This window comes from Thamnophis elegans, chromosome 1 (assembly GCF_009769535.1).
Source record: "Thamnophis elegans isolate rThaEle1 chromosome 1, rThaEle1.pri, whole genome shotgun sequence".
Taxonomy (NCBI): domain Eukaryota; kingdom Metazoa; phylum Chordata; class Lepidosauria; order Squamata; family Colubridae; genus Thamnophis; species Thamnophis elegans.
In genome coordinates, this window is record NC_045541.1 from 70279748 (window position 1) to 70305863 (window position 26116).

The 26116-nt window shown below is 39.5% G+C and overlaps 1 protein-coding gene across 1 annotated transcript in view; it reads left to right on the forward strand.

Annotated features, from left to right (window-relative positions):
• The window catches only part of CD6 (CD6 molecule), a 47719-nt gene extending 34862 nt beyond the window's left edge, over positions 1–12857 (forward strand). Inside the window, exons 6-11 of the mRNA XM_032212474.1 lie at positions 2875–3012; positions 4132–4239; positions 6764–6859; positions 8223–8330; positions 10332–10471; positions 10975–12857. Of these exons, the coding sequence (XP_032068365.1) occupies positions 2875–3012; positions 4132–4239; positions 6764–6859; positions 8223–8330; positions 10332–10465 (584 nt within the window). The 3' untranslated portion in view covers positions 10466–10471; positions 10975–12857. The remainder of the gene's footprint in view (positions 1–2874; positions 3013–4131; positions 4240–6763; positions 6860–8222; positions 8331–10331; positions 10472–10974) is intronic.
• The last annotated feature ends 13259 nt before the right edge of the window (positions 12858–26116 follow it).

Genomic DNA, 26116 nt, shown 5'->3' on the forward strand with positions numbered 1-26116 from the left:
GGAAAGAGAAGGGCAACTGAAAAAGGCATTTCTCCCAAAGAAAAAATACATATGAAAAAACAAAGGATAGGGGAAAAGAGAAGAGCCCAATCGGGAGCTTCAAAGTTGAGGAAAGCTAAAACTCATTTGTTTGTTTGTCTGTAAAATATATTGGCCGCCCATCTTACTCAGGGTAACTCTGAGTGGCTAACAATCATATATCTGATTGTATAATTCATATATTCATCTGAAGGCAGCAGCTGAATATCTGGCTAAAGGTATTTATATTAATGCAATAAGTGAATAAGGAGAAACTGTTCAACCTATGTTCTTTTTAATGTTATTTTTTCTACCATATAGTTTTCATTAATCCATGTCCAAACAAGCGCAATGTAAGATAAAATAGAAATGAACAATTTTGGAGGAACAAAAATGAACTTACAGTATGGGTTACATATTGCCCAACAGTCTAGGAGAACGTGACCTTTTGATCTTGTGTTAGCCTCCCATGTAGCATTTCAGTTGTAATAGACACCTTTCTAAGCCAAGATAAACTGAGAAACGAGTGGGATAAACACCTTGCGTCTCTTTGGCTGCTGTGGTTTGGCTTGTCTGTTTCTAGTTGTTGAAAGTGTTTTCAGCATAGTTTGCAGGCAAAGCATATGATGGTCCATGCACGAGAACATACAAATGCCACTGTTTAGCATACTTGCATCAGATATCACAATGCAGATGTGTCACGGTGCATATGATTTCATTGTGTGCCTACCATGTTGGTCTCATCATGGCTTTCTGTGGGTGCCGCAGGTGGAAATACTTGTGAATAATTATGAAATTGTCTGGTCTTATTCATGGGTACTTTCAGGATGTCCTGATGAAATCAATGTTCTTTAATAATTTGCTGGTTTTTCTATAGTGTTCCATATTCTTTTTCAAATAAAAGTTATTGCTACTTCTTGAATAGACTTCTCTCAAAGCATCCCTTACCCAACCCCATTCTTAATCTATATCTTCAAAGTGATGTTGTTACTTAATTATCTTCAAGGTGATATTGGTTTGTGTGCTTGGTTGGTTGGGTATGTTATTATAATAAAAGCAGTCCCACAGCATTTTTTGACACTGTACTAGAGATTCCTTCTGGATTTTCTGTTCCCTGGTTTCTCATTTAATCTGATGGTAAAGAAATTGTTTTCAGTTTTTCTTTTTAGATGCAGGAAATATTTGGAGAAATTCTCATGATTGAAGAGTAACACTGACTTACACTAACCTTAGATATGAGATGAAAGGGAATAATAGTTTTATTATATTACCGGTAAATAGAAAATAAAGTAAAAAAAGATCCGGTTTGGTCTAGTGATTAAGGCAACAGGCTACAAAATGGGACACCATGAGTTCAAGTCCCACTTTAACCATCAAAGTCAGCCGGGTGATCTTGTGCCAGTCACTCTCTTTTTAGCCCAACTCACCTCACAGGGTTGTTGTTGTGAAAAAAAAAGGAGAAGTCAAGTGTGTTAAATCATTTGTAAAAATGATTTAAATTTGTAATAAAGGTGAAGTACAAAGAAAACAAGCAAAAAATATTTATCCTGTCTCTTCCAAGACTGATTACCTACAGAATCTCCCCTCATTTTTCTCTGCAGTAAAATACCTGTGTCATTGGTTTTTGCTAAAAGCAGTGAATGGCTCAGCTACCCACACCCAGAAAGTTTCCATAGCTAAGAGTGGACTTGAATTTGCTTCCTCGGTCTGAATTCTGACAACTGGCAGTCCCTATCTTCCCATGCTCCAGCTAAATTACAAAGGAAAATATATATGAAAGTATTGCCACTAACTATTTTCAGATCAGGAATGTTATGAGTAGAATACAGTACTGCATTCTGCTGACTGCCAGCTGCCTTCAACTTGGCAGTTCAAATCCCACCAGGCTCAAGGTTGACTCAGCCTTCCATCCTTTCGAGGTAGGTAAAATGAGGACCCAGATTGTTGGGGGCAATAGGCTGACTCTGTAAACTGCTTAGAGAGGGCTGTAAATGCTAATTCTATGCTATGCTATGATAGAGAAGGTATGCATTGAAAGATGCTGTCACCTCAGCATCCTTGGATAACTTGCAAGCTTCAAAACATCACCCAAAGACCTTTTAAATACTTTTTAAAGCACCCTGGGACTGAAGTAGAAAAATAAAACAATATTTTTGGAAGAGAGATTTGCACCAATCTCCCCTGTCATGCACACACATACAGGTAGTCCTTGACTTACAATAGTTCTTTTAGTGACTGTTTGAAATTACAACGACACTGAAAAAAATGACTTATGGCCAGTGGTGGGTTCTTACCGGTTCGGACTGATTTGGCCAAACTGCTAGTGGTTTCGCAGCCTGGGTCACTGGAATCGGCAGCAACCCAGGCCTGCCACGCCCCCAAAGCGGTTCTCTGGGTGGCGCCTATCTTGGTTTTTGCTTCTGCACATGCACAGAACAAATTTTATTGTACTGTGCATGTGCGCAGGACACACATCAAGCACATGCACGCGCAGAGCAGCCACGAGAGAGCTGGCAGTAGTGACTGCTGGAACCCCCCCTTGCTTATGACCATTAAGAGCACTTTTGGCCATTGCAGCATCTCCGTGGTCATGTGCTTTACCTACAAGCAAAGTCAATGGGGAAGCAACATTCACTTAACAACCAGCTTACTAACCTATCAACTGCAGTGATCCACTTAACAACTGAGGCAAGAAAAGTCATAAAAATGGGGCAAAGCTCACTTAAATAATGTCTCACATAGCAACATAAATTGTGGGCTCAGTTATGGTCGTGAGTCAAGGACTACCTGTAAATGGCTTCAGAAAGCAGTTTTTTTCTTCCATTTTCTCATTTCTATCAAATGTTCCATTTGCAGCTTTGACAACTCCTGAAGACCTGAAACCAACATCACCAGATCGGAACCTGCAGACCACCTGCATCATTCTGGGGTTTCTCCTTTTTCTGAGCATTGTGATTATTATTATCCTTCTGCTGAAAAGACAGAAGAAAAATGGTACATTTTGTGTAGTGGGGATCACAAGTGCTGGGGAGGAAACGGCTTAGAAGAAATATTTTGTTTATTCATTCAATCATTCGTCACATTTATATGGCTGCACATCTCACAAAATATAATTCTGGATGTCTTACAAGAAAAAAAGACTCCTATGGAACAGTAATATAAAAACAAACCAATTAAAATATTAATATTATGATTAAAAAGCAAGGAGAGAGCAACATATTAAAATGTGGTCAGAGCTACGGTGGGATGGTTTTTTTAATGCCATCTTATGTAGAGGGCTAAATAAGCTGGGGTAAACTGTGATTTGAAACACCAGACCAATTCCCTTTTTGCAGAAACAAAATAATTGTGAAGGCTCCCTGCTAAGAATTCCTACAGCTAACAAGCAACAGCATAAGCTCAGAGCTTTTGTTAGGTGTGCCATTTCTGAAAACCTCCATTAGGCTAGAATGGAAATTTCAATCTGCTGAAAGAAAGTGCATATGGTTTGATTAGCCAAGAGGCTGAGAGCCTTTCTACAGATCTACTTAATGCAGCCGCTAGTTCTCAGGGTCCTTTACATTACCCAGTTTATCATATCTGCACAATCAGATTTATTTGTATTGGAAGACAGAGATAAAAGAGTTTTTTTAAAAAAAATGCAGTACTGCTTAAGGTTGTGCAACACTTTGGATTTAATTGCCAAACGATGCTTTAGATCTTATGGGAGTGTAAAGGCACCCATGCAGACCACCTTAAAGCAGCCAGGTGACATAGCCCTAATATTCCAGGAAGGGCCGCAGCTTCTTCAGCATGTTGCAAGCAGTCAGGTGCTCCATTTCTGCTCCAAAGCTCCAGTTGGAAATCAAAGTCAAGGTGCTGCTTAGCTGTAATCACCTTCAGCCTACTAGTGTCTGGCGTCTCTTGTCATGTGCTTTTCAATGGAATCAGGCAGATAGTGAAGTAGCAAGCACAGTCGGAGTGGAATACATAGATCTGTGACAGATGTATGTAATGAATATGATCTTACTACGGATGGGTCCTCAGATACCAAGAAAAGCTGTGGGTAAAAGAAGAGACATGGGGGGGGGGGCTTTTCCCAGTGATCTTATATAGTGAGCATTTTATTTGCAGATTGTGTTATATCTTCTGCTCCAGTATCAGCCCCTGTCCTGATGAATCACATGGTGCAGAAGTTAACCACTGGAGGGGATGTCTCCTTGAGCGTCCACAAAACAGAAGGTATCAAAAGCTCTTGCCTGCTGCCTGCCTGCCTTATCTTTACTATCTTTCTTCTCACTTTTTTCCTTCTGTTTGCTATAAACAAGTAGTTTTTTTCTGGCTCTGATCAATTAGGCTAGAATTTCATCAGACCTGGTCATCCATAGTGAGCTGTAGGACACCAGCAGCCAAACAAGCCAACCAACAACTTTTGTGATTCTTAGGGAAAATCTGTCCTTTTAAGTTAGCATTTGTCTGGGTAGAAAATCTCCACTGTTCAGCTCTATCCTCAACTCCAGGCATCATCATCTGCAAAAACTGAAAACTCATGCATGTTAAATTCAAAGAATGCTTAATGTTCTTTTCTGTTAGAATACTTGGCTTTATGCATGTTTGTGGTGGGGGGAAACAATACAAAAGATCAATTTTTATTTTACTTCTTAAATTTGTATGCTGCCCATTTCCCTTCGCAAGGTGTCTCTGGGTGACTTGCAAGTTATAAAACAAGTAAAAAATAATTAAAACATTAAAATTACACAGATTAAATTGTTATTAAAATCAGTATGCTGTTTGTTTGAAGCACTGATATGGCTATCTAACGTAGGCAACATGATTCTGGAGAGCAAATATAAAAACATAAGATCCTTTTAATCATCTATTTTCAATGCTGTATCCAAGGAGAATTTTTTTATAAATAGAGGAAATATATAAGGAATAAAATCATTAATACAAGCAAAACAACTGAGACCAAATATAAATTCAATGGCATGTCAAAAAATATTTACCCAACAGCAAATTCATGTAGGCAAGTTCTGTGAACTTTTCTTAATCAACCTCAATTACATAAATATTAACCAACAATTCCATTTGTTTATTTACAGGACTTATATGTTTACCTATCTCATACTGTGACTCTAGGAGACTCACAAACATCTATTAAAACATGGCTAAACTGTTAAATGAATATTGCAGTGTTATATCATGCAGAATGAGATCCGGTTTAGTGTAATTGTTAAGGCACCAGCCTAGAAGCTGGGAGACTGTGAGTTTTAGTGCTGCCTTAGGCACAACGCCAACTGGGGGACCATTCTGTCTCTCTCTCAGCCCTAGGAAGCAGGCAAAAGCAAACCTATTGTGAAATATTGCCAAGAAAACTGCAGGGATTTGCCCAGGTGCTCCCCAGGAACCGAAACTATCTCAGAGGCACACATGCATAGCTGTGCATATGCATAATTTAGAATGATTTTGAGGATATTCTTGTGATTGTAGCACTAGTACAGGCATAGCTAATGGCCAAAATAACCTCCTGAAATTACTGGTGGACAAAAAAATGAACAAGAAATGTTCATGAAAATATGTGCTTTGGTATCTACTGAGTTTCACTGGATTCAGTAGGATTAAATGTTAATATGCCACAAGTCTCCTTTTGTTTCAACATATTATCAGAGATAATATCACACTCAGGCGATGCAAGTTGGTCAATTCCTGTCACAATCAATGAACCAACACTTGGTTGATCCGAAAACGTGCACCCGGCATCTTCAGGAAAAATGCTAAGAAGGAAAAAAAATAGGAGAGATACGTAAAACCTCTGGATATTTAGCTCATATCAAATGTATACTTGCATTGTCCTGACACATCCGTCTATGACAGCACATAATACAATAGTAAACACAAAGTGTTAAATGACACCCTTTGATGTGAATTCAAACAGCATCTGATAAAACAATCAATAACAATAAACATATATAAAATCCCCTCCAGCGATCATAAAAATTGTAAAACTGCTTAACACTAAAAAGAAAATCCTTGATAATCCAACTAGCTTTTTAGAGTTTTTTTAAAATCCATGTTTCATAATATTGATAAATTCCTTCAAATGAATTAGTTTTATGAGCACGTCGGGGGGGGGGGGAGGTCTTGTTACTATCCATGGTCATATTTGGTAATTACATATTACAGTGGCACTGGAAAAAAAAGTGCCTTATGGCTGTTTTTCACACTTATGACCGTTACAGCATCCCCATAGTCACATGATCAAAATTTAGACACTTGGCAACTGACTCATATTTATGACGGTTGCGGTGTCCCATGGTCATGTAATCTCCCTTGTGACAAGTAAAGTCAATGGGGAAGTCAGATTCACTTAACAACCCTGTGATTAACTTAACAACTGCAGTGATTCGCTTAACAACCATGCCAAGAAAGGTTGTAAAATGGGGGGAAATTCACTTAAGAAATGTTTCGCTTAGCAACATAAATTTTAGGCTCAATTATGGTCGTAAGTCGAGGGCTATTTATTTATTTATTTATTTATTTATTAGACTTATATACCAATTCATAGGGCTTTCAGCCCTCTCCAAGCGGTTTACAAATATTTTTTTAGCTATTTGTATACCTGTATACCTGTATACCTGTATAATGAAGATTTGTTTTGAAATCATGACTCCAGTCTTACACCATAGCAGAGTATATTAGGTGCTGCCTTTTCTAAACTCTGCTGATTTCCTCAGACAATTGTTTCTGTTCTCTCTTCCATAAACAGGCGTGACCCCTTCAGCAGCCCATGAAGACTCTGATTCTGATTACGAAGACTATGATTTCAGCAAGAAGCCCCCTGTGCCTTTCTCTAATTTCTACAGTGAGCAATCCCCCATGGCTATCTTTCTCCCCTCTTATATGCACCTGAATGTTGTGTTGTTCCAAAGATTGAGGCAGTCTGTGAGATCCTTTTTATTCAAAACTCAGGCTTAACCTTCACTGTAGTTCCTATGATGAAAAAGATCTAAGGAAGGATTTCTATTCAAACTGCTACAAGTAGTATTTTTCTTTCAATCCTGAAGGTGTTCTTCCTGGGTTTAGAGAAAAATTATTTCCTAAATAATTGCTTCTTTCCCAGATCTCTACTTTAACCCCAATCTTGGGTGCACACAGTCAGAGCAAAACATGTGAAATGGCCTTATTTCCTGGCAATTATACAACTGTCTTTAAGACACATTTCAGACATCAGTAAATAATGATGCAGAAATTATACCTAAATATAATAATCAGATATCGCCAGTGGTGGGATTCATTTTTTTTTACTACCTGTTCTGTGGGAGTGACTTGGTGGGTGAGTTTTCTGAACTACTCAAAATTTCCAGTGCCAATTGTGAGCACTCTGTCTGATAAGCAAACAGTATAACTTGCTGCAGAAGTGTTTTATTAGGTTCTGTGCAGTTCTTAAGAAAAATACCCAGCATGCCTTGCCTTCAACCATATAGAGTGACCAAAACTCTTAGTGGAATAGGGGATTTGATGGCTAGTCAGCATGATGAGCACCACAAACAGTTTTTCTATTTTTATTTATAGACAGAAAAACTGAAGGAGCATGACAAGACACTCCTTGCTGGCCACCAGATCTCTTTGTTTATCTGCTGATGTCAGGCACAGCCCAAAGTGACCTAGAATCTGGACCTAGGTCCAGTCAAATTCAGTTCTTTACTTATTGATTCACACCAAATAGACAGAATCTTGCCAGACTAAATCTATTCTACTCTAATACTAATGGATATACTCTAGGAGATTCTATGAAGGGACTATCCTAAATCTCTTCCTTTCTTCCTTTCTGCCCACTCCAGGCTGTGTTGTCTTGTTCCCCTTTTGGGAATGTGCTCCCTCCTTTCTGGGAAATTGTCACTTCATTGTAGTCCATCACAATATCTCCCTTAGCAGACAAAATGCATTACATCTCACCAGAAAAGGACAATTCTGATGGACAGCGATTCCTTGCAAATGCTGCAGATTGACAAGTGTTATCAGAAATCTGATATGTTTAAAGATCTACAGCAGCCTGATGTTAAATGGGGTTTTAACTGTACAATCACAAGGCTTGGGCAATAGCTCATTTCCTGAAAGTGATATTATCTCCCAGATCTAAAACTTTTAAGGAAATAAGCAAGGGTGTGACAACCTAATTCAAGGTCTATTTCTAAGAGTTTAATGGACTATGGTTCTGTTTTCAGCTTCTTTTCACTATCAAGCAACTGGCGACCAAGTTTCACCACCCCACAATTTCCCCAAACTGACAATGCGCCAGGAAACCAAACGTCCCAAGGATTATCGGCAAACGGGTGAGAGTCGGTTTTTATCTTTTTGTATCATATCCAGTTCTTCTTGGCTGTAACTATATCCAGATATCTTTCCACATTTTATACCCTCTGGGATGGATGAGGATCCATTGGTTGTTTTTCAGGATTGGGCCAGTTTAGCTAATTCCAAATTCCTGGATTATTATTATTTTAATTCTTTTTCCTTCTCTGTTGTATGAAGTGTTTGGTACGACAACGTTTTTCCAATCCATAGCACCTTAGGATGGAACAATGATTTCCATCCCTTGTCTTCATCATTTCAAATGGGCAGAAGTAAAAACAAAAATCCTCATAGATTACCTTCTAAGAGTGTCCAAGAGTTTGAAAAGTGAAAACAAAAGTTGTGTGAAACTGTCTTTAGCAGCTCACCAGTTTGATCAGATTGGTTCAGGTTCTGATATAACATTTGGGAGAATCTATGCTGTGGTGTTATTACTACCTTATAGTGTTATCTGTGTTTCCCAGTCTTTGCCGTTCAGATACATTAAGACACTGGAGCTCACTCAGTTTTCCAGCTTTTAATTATTGCCTGAAACTGCAGTCTACACAGTCCAAATATGTATCTGAAAGACACAAGTTTGGAAATGCTGATACAGGTTTCCCCATCATTTCCAAATAAAATCAGATCTCACATGCAATACTTAAAGGCTTTAGGGAGAAATATTTTTTAAAAAAACTTCCAAAGATTGCTAAAGCCCCTGACTTCATTATTTTGGGTTTCAGGTTTATTGGGGAGGAGGAGATGATTTTTCAATTTTAACTATGAATGAATAATCTGAGCCAAGTAGGTGCTAGTAAGTGTTTTGTCAAGAGAAGACATGTAAAAACAAATAATAAGCTAAGCAGATACTGGCTTTTTTTTTATAGACAACTAGCAGAAATCCTTGTATGTGTATTATTGCCCCCCCTGCCCCCCTTCCATTTTTATGACCCCGGAACAATAATCAGTCATTTCTCTCTTGCTATTGAGCATAGTCAGGCTTCATTCAGCTGATTTGCTCTATCAAATAAAATCCTCATTTGATGAAATGTAGTAGAAGTTAGATGCAACTATCAATAGATATTAATCATGGTGATTATCTACTTCATCAATATTTGAGGAAGCATACCTCTCAATAGAAATTGCCAAGAGGATGACCATGACTAGAATATCTGTTGTTGTTTTCCATTCCCCCTTCATATTACAGTCAATCATCTCTACATTCACTTCCCTATTTCCAGGAGTATTAAGAAAATGCACGCAAGTGCTAGGAAGATGAATGTGCAACAGCCCTCTTGAAGTTAGTGCCCTCCCAATGTTTGGGACTTCAGCTGCCATGTAGGATTGAAATGATGGAAAATGAAGTCCAATATATTGGGAGAAAACCAGTTTGGGACAAGGGTGTAAAGGAACACAAATAAATTAATAATCGTCCCTTCCACACACACTTATGGGCTATGCTGATTCAGGAGTGACATTATACTCCTGTATTCCCATGTGACTATTATTTTTCAGAAAGCCTCTACAATGTTAATGAACCTCTGGCTTAGTGCTCCAAATAAAGTACAGTATTGCATAATTTTCTCTGAACTGGAGTTTACTTATGGGAACTCCTATTTTTTTTTCTTGCCTCGTGGATCCTGAATTTTTTCCCTCCCTCCTGAAATCAAGGGACAATGTCTCTTTGCTCTTATTCTACTCTCTCAGATGTATCTGAGGAACAGTTTTATAGCTATTCCCACACAACGATCATTGTTTTCCTTGCTACCAAATAAATGGGCTTTGGTGAAGAATGCTGGTCAGATCACAGGTTGTTGTTGTTGGTTTTGTTTTGTTTCTGTTTTTTCAATCTCCTATTAACCAGCTGGAGGAACATTGATCAAAATCATAGAGTTCTTTAGCAGCCAGTGGGCAGCACTCATAGGACACTGCATGGGTGCTTCAGAAGGGCAAAAAATGTAGCTCTATGATTCCATTCAAATACTTGTGGTTTTCTCCAACAGATCTTACAGCTGAAGACAGTGATAGCACCTCATCTGGAGATTCAGACTGGTATGAGAATATCCACAAACCACAGCAACAGGTGCAGCAACAAGGAGATGAACCTTCCTTTGCAGGTGAAGAACAGGTGTCCTAAAAGCAGGTGCACAGCCTTTAATTAGTCAATTAGTGTATTGTTCATCAAACACTCTCTTTGTTTCTATCTATTTGTTGTCCAGATTTTGGCAGAGCAGAGAATCTCTAAATTGGGTCATTTTTTTCTATATATTAAAAACAGACAAAATCTTTTGTCGTCGTCATCCTCATGTAAGCCTAGGTCCTTCGTAGTGCAAACCTCTGCATGTGGCTATAGCCACAGCTGGGTGAAATATCCTTTAAAGCAGCTTTGCCCTTCTCTTTCCCTCCAGATGTGTTGGGGCTAGAACTCCTAGAATTCTAGTTCAATGGGAAAGGATGTTCAGGAAGGGCTTATCAGAGCATTCATCTCTCATGTCTATACTTTTCTCCCATTCATTCCAAAAGATTATTTGGCTAGATAATTAGGTCGCCAGATTTCAGCTAACCTCCTAATTTTTTTCTTCTATGATACTGCCTTTTGTTTCTTGGATCCTGAGCTGATCATTCTCATATTTTTTTTTGCTTCAGGCTTAACAGTTTTTGCCAAACCTTGGTCAAACGGCTTGACTGGCTCTGGAAATGATTCATCTGGCAGCAGTGAACATCATAACATGTGATCCTAAGGACCTGGGCTGCTGAAGGGAGACAGCTTCAGGCCTGGCCTCTCATACAAAAATGGCCAAGGTTGGCAACAATAACTTGAGTCCTAAGAGAGACCATTTTCCGCCTTTTCAACCTTGAGGACTCAGCATTGAAGAAATAGACCAGATGATCTCAGGATCTTCAACAACTGCAAAGACGCATCAATGACCATTTCCCTCCCTGGTTGAATGAGAAATATGCCACCTTTATAAAGACACATATTTCTACTCTGCCCTTCCATGGGAGAACCCTGTGGGGGGTTAGGATTTGCACTGAGTTCTGCATTTGATTCCCCTCATTTGATTTCGTTTTGTCACACAGTGAAGTGCCATCAAACCAAAATTCAGCTTCAAAATACTAGATAAGCCGGGGGACAGAATGTTCCAGCCATGTCACCTTGTTAGGAAGTTGCTGCCACCTTTTGAGGTGGCATCTTTCTCTTCTAGGACCCAAGAGGCCAGTTTTGTCTTTGAGGAAATTGTTAGCTTAAAAGCCTGAGACTGCTTAGAGACTTTGGGGGTAGCAATAGTATTCTCTCATGGCTGAAATTAAATGCCAATTCTGCTTCTCTTGAAGAAAGTTTGGTTGTCTCTTATGAGATTCTGAAAGGAGGGTGTACGTTTTTATATTGAAGCCCTGGAGTAGCTACACTATGAAATGCCAAACATGTGGCAGAAACTGCCAGCCATTCAAAGTATGTGCATATGTGCATGCAAAATTGCACTGCCTTGTTTAAGATATTTACTATGTTTGGGCTGTTATCTTTCCACATTTTCCAATGTGCTAATCATAAAAAAAAAAAACAAGAAGAAGAATAAGGGAAAGATTAAGGAAATGTATAGTTAAGTACCTGATGGCTATCAAGAAGAAGGTTTAGGATGTTTCCAAATTGGGTTTGTGCATCTGTGTGAGAGGCAGAGCAAGTGTGCCACTACTTTCCCTGTTTATAGAATTCCAGGGGGCGGGATCCAGACACCAACTCTCCTCTGTTTCCCTACCTATTGTTCTATTAAGGACAGGTTGCTTAGGCAATCTCTTTTTTATTGGTAACTCCTCTCAACTTGGAAATGTACTAAGTGACTCATCAAATAAAATTATGGCGACCATGTATCATTTACAAAATCTAGTAAACCACTAAAAGACATCAAAGAGACAGAGTTTTATGTTTCTTTGCTGCCATTTTAGGGTCATATTGATTATGGCAGACAAAATGTAATTTTGTAAGCCTAGTATCTTATCTGCTGTGTAACCTTTGCCATTATGGCTTGGAAAGGACAGTTTATGGTTTGTTGAACTGAAAGAACTAGCCTACCTTGATTAATTCAGTAAGCCATATTTTGACCGATTATGACTTGGCATGCCATGCCAAAGTAATTATAATATGGAAAACTTTCTTTTCTTGTGTACCGGAACTGGGTAGTGATGTTCAGCCTCTTCATAGCAAGATCATTGTTTTCCTCTGAATGTGTGTAGCTCTGTGATTTCATGAACTGGAAGTAGGACAAAACACTGTTCAAAAAGCATTTGTTTGAATTCAAGTGTGAAGCCTCTCAAAACAGAGTAAGGTGCGCAGTTGCTATAACAGGAAGTCTCTAATAACATAAGCATAATATATATATATATATCTAAAGGAAACTGTATGTAGTCTTATTACTCATTCTCGGAGTATGAGCAAGGTTGCTGCATTTGTGTAATTATCTAATGAGAGAGAGCGAAAGAGAAAGCCTTGCCTTGGGTTTTTTTAATGTCCTTTGCAAATTTAGCAAGTAGAGAAGACACTGAGATCTCAAATAAAATGTTGCAATATGATTGGCACCTGGATTCATTCCATTCGCTCATCCCTAATTACATGCTTCCTAATCCCAGCACAGCTTTTTTTTAAATCACTAAGCATGCTTTTTCTTTATTGGACTGATCTGAAGACTCCTTGAATAAGATGCCTGTGCATGTTGATTATACACTATAACATTGGCATTGACTTTTAGCCATGACAAAGGGAGATCTTCTTCATGATGATCTGTCCCTAGTCTGGTGCTTCAGGTCTTACACCAGTGTACCCATCCCCACTATTACTAAATCCATCCACATTACTGCTGGTCATTCTCTTCTTTTCCGTTCCACCTTTCCCAGTATTTCCAGCATTTTTCAAGGAACTGGGTTTCTGCATAAAGTGTCCATAGTAGGATAATTTGAGCATGATCATCTGTGACTTAAATGAGAAGTATGGACTGGTTTGCTAAATGATCCAATTATTGATTATTGCATTAGCTGTTCACAGTGTTTTCAAGAATCAGTTTCAATACCTACTTCAAAAGCATCAATACTGTTTCCACCCTGTTTATTTAAAGACTGGTTTATGCATTAATATGACAGTATTCCTTTCAGGATCACTTGCTTGAGAGTTGACCATAAACAGAATAAAGGACAGGCAAACAGTATGATCTCCTAGTAGTCCTGATGTTTCTAGGTACCTCTCTTGAAGCCCTATAGCTCCATGAACCAAATCTCTCTCTCACACACACACACACACACACACACACACACACACACACACACACACATATATACATACATACATACATACATACATACATACATACATACATACATACCTACCAGTGGTGGGTTTCAAAAATTGTTCGAACCTACTCTGTGGGTGTGGCCTCCTTTGTGGGAGTGGCTTGCCACCCATGTGACCGGATGGGAGTGGCTTGGCACCCATGTGACCGGATATGAAGATGCCGACGACACTTGTCAGAACCACCTTAAATTACCTCACACACCGCACTGGCATGCATAAGAATATGATGTAAACTTGTTTTTCAAAAGGCATCTTTGGTTTGCGTTAAAACAACTTCAACACACGCAATGTTCTGATTGCACCACAAACGCAGTAGTCATCCTTACCTTTCACAGAGGCACTGAGTTTATAAATAGGAGCATGATAGTGTAGAATAATCATATCCAAGGACCAGTGGTGGGTTTCAAAAGTTTTTGGAACCTCTTCTGTAGGTGTGGCCTGCTTTCCGGGTCCACTGGTAGAACCTCTTCTAACCGGTTCGGTAGATTTGACGAAGCGGTTCTACCGAATAGGTGCGAACTGGTAGGAACCCACCTCTGATACATATATACATACATACATACATACATACATACATACATACATACACACACACACACACACACACATACACATACACATACACATACACACACACACACACACACACACATACACATACATACATACATACATACATATACTGGAGAAAACAAAGTACTGTCATTATATTTATTTCCACCAATCCCTTTCAGCCTCCCAAAATTCTGGCTGCTAAGTCAATTTCTGGATAAGGAGGTAGTTTAAGATTGGCCATCTCCTTCACTGAAGCCATTTTATGTCTAGGCAAGTCTCTTATGACAGCCATTTTGTGTGCCCATCCCCTGCATGCTGTTAAACTGCATGCAGGGGATGCCCACCAGTCCAAAAAAGGTTCTGGGATGGATGAGTGCTCTGATGTTTTCCTTGTGGTCTTCTTAGAGGCTACTGTGGGAAATAGGATAGTAGACTTAAGAAGCCTTTGATCTGACCCAGTCACCTTTTTCCTGTGTCCCCACCCCAATATAAATGATAAGGGATTGTAAATGATTGACAGGAAGAGTTACTTCAAAGGAAAGAAATGTTCAGTAACACCAGAAGATTGGAGACTCTGAAGACAGGGAGAGAATACTGAGTCAGTAGAGATCTATATAGTTTTTCAATACCAATGCCCAAAAGGGAGCTGCATATTTTACCACCCAGCAGAAGTACTGTGGTCTCATACAGAATAATAATATGCACATCACCTCTCAACCGCAACTTATTTATATTGAAAGTCACCTTTTCCCTCTACAGAGAGAAAAAGAATCTCTACCAGTTAAGCCTTTCGAGTTCTTGCCTAAAAAAGATTTGTACAATTCAGAGGAAACCAATCCGAATGTTGTACAATAATTCAATGGAGAAAACTGAACAAAACAGTCTTTAGGGCTCAAAACAGTTCTCTCCTGCCTGGAGTTAACAATCCCCACAGAGGGGGTTAGAACGTGTTGGCAATTTAGGATTTTAGACATGACTCTGGCATACCAATTTAGTGTACTTGGAACAACTCCACCTTGAAGAAATTCAGGGTCTATTTTGTTGGCTTCTTTGGTGTTTTGGATTTGGGAACAAAAGGAACCTTGGTGAAGAAAACAAACCAATACTGGAGGATGGAGATGACTGCACTAAAGAGCTTTAGAAAGATGCTTTGTTCACCTTCCTTTGTGGACTCCAAAGCAACTTTTCCCAATTCGTTCATTCGTTTATTGGTTTTGTATGCCGCCCACTCCCAAAGGACTCCGGGCGGCTCACAATAAAACAGGGGAGGGGATAAATAAGACAATACAAACAATATTAAAATACACAACAGTCACAATTGAAGCGGTGCTGGATACTTCAACAGCCCCCAGCCTGCCGGAACAGCCAGGACTGAGTAGCTTTATGGAAGGCCGGGAGGGTAGTAAGGGTCCGGATCTCCACGGGGAGCTCGTTCCAGAGGGCCGGAGCAGCAACAGAGAAAAAAATAACAGCCAGAGACAAGGGCAGGAGCAAAGTATGTATAAATGTGCATAATGCTTTGGAAAAATGGATAGAGAAAATGATGCCTTTTTATATTGTTTTTATTGGTTGTTCTGAGCTGCCGAGGATTACTGTGTGAAATGGGCAGCCATATCGGTTCTTTAAATAAATCAAATCAAATAAATGAACAATGTCCTTTCTGCTGTGGGTTAATTAATTGATGAGAGACTCAGCAGGCAGGAAAGGAAAGGCTTCCTGACATAATAAAACTATAGCATTTGTTTTCATAAGATCCATTTAAAAAGTACCACATACCAGACAAACGAACAAAAATGACTATTAATAATTAAATAGCCTTAATGGCTACATGTCCCTCCTCCTCCTTCCCAAGACATTCTGCAATTTCTCTAAATTTCTGTTGCTGTAGGGCACTCAACTAAGGAAGCATCATTTGAGCATTATCTGCTTCTGATCTCTACATAAGGCACAGTAGGAAGCACAAAGCTACAGTAGGTCAACCATTGCCATATCCACTTATTCTACTTGACTCATGAGAATAACTTGCTAGATCAAACAAGAGCCTGCTCAGACATAAACTAACCCCTCACAGGAAAATATGGAGTGAGTGTTCTCCGTTCTATCTGGTGATTGGTATTATGCTGCCTCTGAATGTGAAGGAATTGAAATAGAAAATTGAAGCTTATAGTCATTGGTCACAGAATGGGGATTCTTGGGGCGGTATCTTAAAAACTTTTTTAAAAATTTACAACATGCCTCCCTCCTGCAGGGACATGAACTAGCCTCTATTAAAATTAAGCTAAAAGCTGTAATTGCACAACTGCTATAAATTCAATATGCATATAGTCACTATATGCATATAGATTTATAGTCACCGACATAATTACTACACTTAGGAAAGTATAAAATCTTAAATCAACATGATACCCTGCAAACAATATTTAATGGGAACAAAATGGAATTCTGAGATTTGGACCAATGCTAGAATTTATGGGGAATGTTCTTCTTTGCCCATTAGTGGAAAAAGAAAGAAAGAGAATATGTGAGATTTTCAGAAGGCACTTTGATTTTGCAGTATTCTATCGAAAACATGAAGTTGAAAAGGATTCCTGTCTTCCATATACAACTTTTCTAGTGTTTCTCCTGACATTTTATTACCATGAAAACAGTTCATGAAATGGGTAAAAGTTGAAAGAACTGCCTGCAACTTTCAGCTGAAGAAGGGTCAAAACAATCAGCCTACAAAGGTCCTTCCTCTTATAAGCAGATGCCCTGCAGCTCATTGCCATCTAGTGGTCAAGGCCACACAAGTATAGAGTTGGATCTGATTTCACTGCAGCATAACTTTGCTCTTCAGCCAACTCTGCATATAATTAAAGTTGATCTGCAGATGCCGCTGCTATTGCTGGACCTACTTCACTAACCCCAAGTTGCACTGGAGGGTGGGAGGAGAGATGACATGATTTGCTGTCAGAAGAATTGTGCTGACAATGAAGTTTGAGAAAATAACACCACAACCATTTCAGACAGTTCAGCAGCTTTCATTATCTTTGCATATCCAGTTATTAAAAAGAGACACCACCCATGTCAGTGCAAACTACTGCACGGGGAGATAGATAAATGTAGATGTATGTATGTATCAGGGGTGGGTTTCAACCGGTTCGCGGCGGTCCCTGCGAACCGGTTGGTCGGCGAACCCGGAAGTAAGTAACTTCCGGGAACGGCGAAGGGCGCACCCGCCCGCCCGCGCTCCTTACCCGGTTTTGACGAGTTCTGCGCTTTCACGCATGCGCAGGACGCACACAGTGCCTGCGCGATCCTCCAGGAGCAGCTGGAGCATTGCACAGACGCTAGTACGCATGCGTGCACCACGCGCGTGCACGCGCGCATCGCGCGCGTGCACGGGGACACCGCCGGCCCCATTCCAACCGAACCGGTTGGAACGGGGCAAGAAACCCACCCCTGGTATGTATGTACAATATATTGCCAAAAGTATTCGCTCACCCATCCACATAATCAGAAGCAGTTGTGAGCAAATACTTTTGGCAATATAGTGTATGTATGTATGTATGTATGGGTGGATGGAAAGAGAGAGGGAGGGAGGGAGGGAGGGAAAGAGAGAGAGAGAGAGATGTATATGCACATACATCTAGAGCCATACACAAGTACACCAGCATGCCTAACATCCCTGTCCTACTGTCTCCATTTATTTGCACCCATTTCCTGTGTTCTTATTCATGTTTATTCCTGTTATCTTGTACATGAGTGACAAACTAACAATAAATAAATAAACATGTATTTTTCCCTTTCTGTTACTTTATATTAGTTTTTATATCCATTTGTGTGTGCATGTGTATAAAATTTAGTGTATATGGAAGAAAAGTATGGAAGAAAAAAACTAATATAAAGTAAGAAAAAGGAAAGAAAAAGAAAAAAGATCAAATAGAAAGCTAAAAGTGCAAGAAAGGGGAGAAAAGTAAAACAAAAATAGAAAAGAAAGAAAAAGATACAAAGAAGTAGCTTCCAATCTTCTTTACAGCAGTTATAAACACAATTATAAATTTGCCTCTTATTTTATGATTATAACATAATCTCCCCTTTCTATAACCTCTCCTGTCTAAGTATCAAAACCATAAATCCTAAGTTTGTTTTTTATGTATTCTGTAAAATGTGTAAGTTTTACACACTTAGGCAAGAAAAACTAAATGTACAGGTACAGAGTAGGTGAACTTGGCTCAACTGCAGTAACTAAAAGAGGGATCTTGGAGTCCTATTGGACAATCACTTAAATATGACCCAGCAGTGTGTTGCAGCTGCCAATGCAATCCCAGGCTGCAGTAACAGAGGGATAGAATCAAGATCACAAGAAGTGATACTACCACTTTATAATGCCTGGTAAGACCAGACTTGGGATACTGCATCCAATTTTGGTCATCACAATATTTAAAAAAGATGACGACACTCTGGAAAGAGTGTAGAGAAGAGGAACAAAGATAATTGTAGGGGCTGAAGGCTAATACATATGAAGAACAGTTGCAGGAATTGGGTATATCTAGTGTAGTAAAGAGAAAAACTAGGAATGACATAATAGCAATGTTCCAACATTTGAGAGGCTGCCGCAAAGAAGAGAGGGCCAATCTATTTTCTAAAGCACCAAAAAGCAAGACAAAAAGCAATGGATGGAAACTGAAACAAAGAGAGAAGCAACCTAAGAACTAAGGAGAAATTTCCTGACAGTAAGAACAATCAACCAGTGGAACTTCTGCCTTCAGAAGTTCTGGATGCTCCAACCCTGGAGACTTTTAAGAAGAGACTGGACAACCATTTGTCTAAAATGGTATAGGGCTGTGATGGCAAATCTATGGCACGCGTGCCACACGTGGCATACTGAGCCATATCTGCCAGCACACAAGCCATCAGCTTCAATGCCAGCCAGCTGACTTTTGGCCTTCTGGAGGGCCGGGGGGGAGCCCATTTCCAAATTTCCAATAAGTCCATTGGGACTGTTTTTTGCCCTCCCCAGGCTCTGGAGGCTTTACTGGAACCTGAGGAGGGTGAAAATGGCCTCCTCTGCCCCCCTAGAGGAAATACCAAGCTCAGCTTGGAAGCAACTAGTGCAGTGTGCAGGGGGGGGAGCATGGGGGAGTGTTGTGTGCACATGCATATTTGGGGGGGTGCACATGCACATGTGGGGGGCACTTTGCATTATGGGTGCCAGCACACATGGGTACTATTGCATGCTCACACTCGCATTTTTGCCACCCAACAACAAAAAGGTTAGCCATCGCTGGTATAGCCATCGCTTGAGCAGGGGGTTGGACTAGAAGTCCTGCAAGGTCCTTTTCAACTGTTATTCCGCATGTAACAAGTTCCATCATCTTTAACAACCATTCCTCCATTGTGGGTAGTGCTGAATCTTTCCATCGTTCATACAATAATCTTACTGTAGTTACAGTGTATTAGAATAAAGTTGCATGATTCAACTGTTTATCCATCAATTCCAAAAGAAAATCATGTGGTCTAAATTGTATATTAAAATAGGCAGTAACAGAATTTTCTAGCTCTTTTTACATATCCACCAAACATGATGAAATGTCCTTTCTTGTTGTTCACGTTTCTAACATAAATTTGAAGAAAGCCCAATTAAAGCTGCCAAAGGTCATCTTTCCATCTAAGACAATCATTGTGACTTGTTTTTCATTATGTTGCTCCAAAAATATTCCAAAATGTCCAGTACATTTCTAATATTGTCCTTTAACTATCTTTTAGATAAAATCCCATATTGCTCCTCATGAATTCTTGCAAAATTATTTCAGTCTATCAGCTAGAATCATTGTGAACAATTTATAGTTGTATTCAATAATGGTGGTGGCTTACAGTTTCCTTTTAAAGTCAAATCTTGTCCACATTTAGGTATCATTGCTATGTTGGTTGCTTTCCAACCCTTACACATCTTTCCTCCCTGAAAGGTAGAAATCATTGTGTTTTGTAAAGGTTGCAAAAGTTCATTCTCAAAACATTTATAATAAAAACGTGGAAATTCAACTGCTCCAGGTACCTTTCCTGGTTTAATCTTTTTTATGGCTTCAGAAACTTCCTTATTGTTATAAATCTGTTCATAATCTGTCTCTGTTTCTCTGTAATCTTCAATAAATTTTGTTTTTTGCCATTACTGATTTTGATACGCAGGAAGGAAATACAATAACCTGGCCGCCACAATGATTTATTGTTTCATGTTGTAGATATTACATAGGAACAATATCTCAAACCACAATATTTAGCCTTTAGAAAACTATTCTTTTGTAGCTAAGATATCCATTACGATTGAAAATTCTAAAGTAGCTATGCTGTGCCTCAGTTTTAATAGGATACTGCAATCTGCAGTCTGTAACATTTTTACTAATTGGCGACACATCTTTCAATCATCCTTACTAAGAGTGTTAAATGATTGCATTGGTTTACAGCTTTGATAAATGAAAACATTTTTGTTGTACTGTTCTGATACTGAAAATTGCACATAAATACATTCCTACTCATACGAGCTAGAACACCAGAATAACTATCCTATTTAATACAGCAAAGTACAAACTACCTCAACAGAATTTCATCTGAAGAGAAAAAAAACCCTCCCTTTTCATGCTTTGCAGAAACTGTTCACTCCTTTTCTTCAGTGCCTGACCACACACTGCTCTTTTGTCAGACTGCAAAGGTTGAAACTCCCATTCAGCCCAACAAGCTCCCCCTCAGTTCTGTTATGTGGAAGAGAATATGGGGCTCTCTGCATTGATCTTAAGTAGACTATCTTGCCTAGGATTCTTCTCAAAGCGTTACCTATCAATCCCTGAGCCAGCAGAAAACTCTACCAGTGAGATATGAGTTCCTTTCACTAGCAATTCCTATACCCCAAACAACGCTGAAAAACAGTGCTCTACTTATTCACAGTGTAGGAATTTGCGAAGGATAGGAACTGGTTGATTCTCCCAGTTTTATTCCTTCCCCAAAGTCATCTGCAAGCAGAGGAAAATACTCATCCTTCACTTTCCGTACTATGGATTGGAGAGGAGGCACGTTTTGATAGCTAGTGGTAGCTGTTGTTTATCAAATTTAGCCATCTGTCAAACTTTGTACAAGTGTTGTTTATGGATGTAGTTAAAGGAAGCTTGAATGTTATCCAACATTAACTGATGCTTGCGGGGGGGGGGCGTATTTTGGACATGGCTTAGATCTATTCCTGAAGAGCACTAAACTTATGCTCAAAAGCCATCCAAATAACAGCCAGTAAGTCATACAGAGTTTTGCTTATGACCATCACTGCCGATCAGAATAGAATAGAATAGAATAGAATAGAATAGAATAGAATAGAATAGAATAGAGTTCTTTATTGGCCAAGTGTGATTGGACACCCAAGGAATTTGTCTTTGGTGCATATGCTCTCTGTGTACATAAAAAGACAAGATACATTCATCAAGAATCATAAGGTACAACACTTAATGATAGTCATAGGGTACAAATAAGCAATCAGGAAACAATCAGTATCAATATACGTAAATCGTAAGGATACAAGCAGCAAATTATAGTCATGCAGTCATAAGTGGGAGGGTGATAGGAACGATGAGAAGACTAATAGTAATAGTAATGCAGCCTTAGTGAATAGTTTGACAGTAGTGAGGGAATTATTCATTTAGCAGAGTGATGGCGTTTGGGAAAAAATTGTCCTTGTGTCTAGCTGTTCTGGTGTGCAGTGCTCTAAAGCATCGTTTTGAGGGTAGGAGTTGAAACAATTTATGTCCAGGTTGTGAGGAGTCTGTAAATATTTTCACAGCCCTCTTTTTGTCTTGTGTAGTGTACAGGCCCTCAATGGAAGGCAGGTTGGCAGTAATTGTTTTTCCTGCAGTTCTAATCAGCTGCTTATAAATACAATTGTGTAGCTCGGTTTGAAAGATGCAAACTCTTGTCTTCCAAAACTAGAATGAACCCTGAGAACAGGCTTAGAGAACAGAGGGCAGGGACCATATCCACACCTGTCTAAAGTAGCCAATAGATGCCCTGCTGAGGTTCCCCTAATCATGTGAGCAACCTAGCAGTCAGTGAAATGTGCCCCATGATATTCATGACGAAAATTATGTCCATGTAAGAGGAAAAGAACTACTTTAAAACCAGAACAGGTAAGAAGACTGCATAAAATATGTTGCCAAGGCATGCCTGTGCCACTGTTAGATACAAATGAGGGAAGACTCTTAATCATAATGTAAGAGCTTCCTGAATTACTGTGAATTAACACCAGCTCTGCACACATTGCAACTGATGCTCTACGGTATATGAGAAAATGAGGGATGGCATAATTGATTCATTGGTCTTCCATTTCTGATGCGGTCTTTAGATAACCTATAACAAATGTCCATTTCAGAATTCACAACACAAAATATTACAATTATTACCATGCAAGATAATAATATTCAAGGTTGTGTTTGATTTATTTAAGGAAACTCAATTGAATGTATGCACATCCAAACCATCCTATGGCTAGCTTATGAGCCAGTGCCAGACTGGCTTAAAAGTCAGTGAACTAGCAGTGCTAAGATTTGTCTGATCAAGATGTGAGAAGACAGATGTTGCACTTAGAGTAAAGATTGCTCTGTTAATAGTCAGCAGCCTGCATGTTGAGGATGCTTAATCAAAGGACATAAGACTAAATCACAACATTACTGGAGTACCAACTGCCTTATCTAGATTTTTTTCCCAAGCCTGCTCTACTCTTCTCAACTCTATCTGTGGGTCACACTTTGCTTCCTTAACATTGTTGTCTCCCATTTCACACACATCTCTTTTATTCGATCTTTAAATCACTGGCATCTATTGGACTGCTACATAGAAGGCATGCATGTTTGTGTGAATGTGTGATCATTCACAACCATGGCATGAAAGGGCAAAAGGGAGGGGAGCAGAAAGTGGTTGCAAAGAAAGCAACATTGGTGCAAACCAGTTTTAGCAGAAAATTCCCCCTTTGCCACATCCTCAGCTATTTATCGGCTCTGATAGGTTCTCATAACACAAAGAGAGAGGGGGGAAGGGACAGAAATGTTGCAGCAAACCACAAAATGAAGGTTGTGCCTACAGGAAGAATTGAAATAGAAACAGTGAACACCTGTGGCCTAGAAATGCAAAGTACAGAAACGAAGGATAGGAAGCGCCCATTCAAAAACCCAGCATGTAACCCACAATTGCCAGAAATAGGGTATACTATTCTTATTGTTGGTTTTGTTATATTAAAAGGCTATTTTTATAGTGCACTTTTGCTCCCTCCCCTCCTTTTATACACATACACACAAACCAAATATATCTGTAACACGTGACTTGTCCTAAATATTTCTGCCTCCCCTTCTATATTTCTTCAAGGGATTACCTCATGGCTTCTCATAGATGTATGGATGCTTCAGCCTTCAGAGCAGGGTTTCCCAACTTTGGCAACTTTAGGATGTCAAGATGTTGACTGGGGAATTCCCAGAATTCCCCAGTCAGCATCTTGCACTATAGCTTTCATCATCCACAGTCAATTAGCCTGATGGGGAAAAGCAGCTGTAGTCCAAAACATCTGGAGGATGTTGGGTTAAGGAAAGCTGGTTCAATATTCATTATGTCTTGCTATTGCTAACCTTGTGAACTTTTGAGGAATATTTTGTTTTCTTGCATTGACTGATTCCCAGCGCAGATACATTCTCCACTGAGAGGAGTTTTCATACTGTGAACACTGGAGTCAAGCCTTTGGGTTATCACCGCCCTTGTCTGAATGACATAGAAATATAAAACTAGAAGGGTCTATTTAGATCAGGGGTATCAAACTCATGTCATCATGGCGGCATCACATGGGTGACTTCCCCACCTTCACTTAAACCAGGTATGGGCATGGCCAGTGCATGATGCATCCAGACCATTGGCTGAGAGTTTGACAGCCCTGATTTAGATTATCAAGTCCAATCCCTTGGGTGACTTTGCAACAGTTTCTCTCTCTCACTTCACAGGGATGTTGTTGTGGGAAAAATAGAATGTAGGAGCATTGTGTTGTACAAAATAAAAGGCGTCCCTGTGGATTTTACTCCACTAGTCATTACCGACTATATGTGGTGGTGCTCATCTCTGTTTCAAGGCCATTGAGCCAGCATTGTCCGAAGACATTTTTGGGGTCATGTGGCCAGCATGATTCACAGAGCACTGTTATTTTCCCACTGAAGTGGTACCTATTTAGCTACTCACATTTGCATGCTTTCAAATTGCTAATTTGGCAGGAGCTGGGGTGAGAATGGGAACTTGCCCCATCATGTAGCGCTCAAGCCTTGAACCTGGACTGCTGACTTTTCAGCCAACAAGCCCAGTGTCTTAACCACTGAGCCAATGCACCACTCTACAAAATAAAAAGCAGCATATAAATCCAGTAATAAATGCATATACCGGTAAGTAAATAAGCAAATTACCAGTCTAATGATGAAATCTTTCTGTAAGCATTTGGTAATTCAGACTCCCTCTCCGTTAGAGGCTGCTGTGCGAGGAGTAAGGGAAGACGTGGCCTTCAGCCTCTGAAGCAAGCCTGTTTGCTTTGACCCTAGTCACCAGCTGGCATACTTCCTCCCGCCGATTATCCATAAAGTACTGTTGCTGTCCAGAGAAAAAAGCCCGCCACCCATCCATGACATGTAAAGAAGTATTTCAGATGCTCACTGAATGTTGGCTCTGTGTGCCAAGTACAATTGTAAATGTAGGTCTTATGACTGACAGATTGCCCTTTTTGGATCTCAAACTGCTTTTGAATTTCTCAAGAGATTTGGCACCCGGCATAAAGGAAACAGATGTTCCAATTGAAGTATGGAACAAGTTGCGTGGTTATTTGGATCCAGGCAAATGTTTTCCAGTTCTTTACACATAACAACTTGTTCTTAAGCACGGTTTGTTCTGTTGAGGATTGGTTTTACAGCTGACAATCAACCAAAGATTACTAGCCAGTTCGGCTCTGTAATCTTCCATTTTCATCATTATTATCCAAAGTTCTAAAAGAAAAAAGAAAGCTTTGTGCCGCTTGTAGTATATTTTTGAAATAACAGTTCATTAATTGGAAAGGATTTTTTTTTAAAAAAAACTTCTTTCTCACCAAATTTTAAAATTATGGGTTTTGCTTTTAGTAAGTCAAACAACAGCAGTCCAAGATGTAGATCTATGTTGCCACAGACCAGGGGAAATGTTAAATAAAACTACTATTTTTGCAGTGGAAGCAGTGGAAATACGACTTTTGCATGATTAAAATGGTCACAAATGGGGCTGCATCCTACACTGCATAATTTGTGCAGTGAGATAGTTTGTTCTGAAAATTGAAGTACTGAACAAAAAAAATATCTTAAGCCACTGTCTGTTTCACACAAACTTGGTGAAAAGGTTTTCCTAAGCACAGTCTGGACCAATGTCTTTCCAAACTTGGCAAAGGTAAGACGTGTGGACTTTTAACTCCAGAATTTCCCAGTCATGACAAATTAACATTGCCAAGTCTGATAAATGCTGTTCTAAATCTAGATTCTAAACCAATGTGCATAGATACGACTCTCTGGGGATTCCAAATATACATTATTATTTTTTTTCAAACATTGCTGTTGTGCAAATGAATAATGCAATGCTGTAATAGCATGTGAGAGTGACCTTGAGGAACAAGAGGAATGGGTGCTGCTTAGGAAATGCTCAGACAAGAAAGCAGGGAGCCCACAGTTGTTTAATGGTCAGAGAAAGAAACTTAGGAAATCCTGATCATAATGGATCAGGCAGTTAAACATGGCAGCAGGAGCTTTGTACTTTCAGACTTTCAAGACTCTCTTAATGTAGGCTTACAATAAAGTCAAATTAGCTCATTTTGTTGTTGTCTGGAAATCCCTGGGA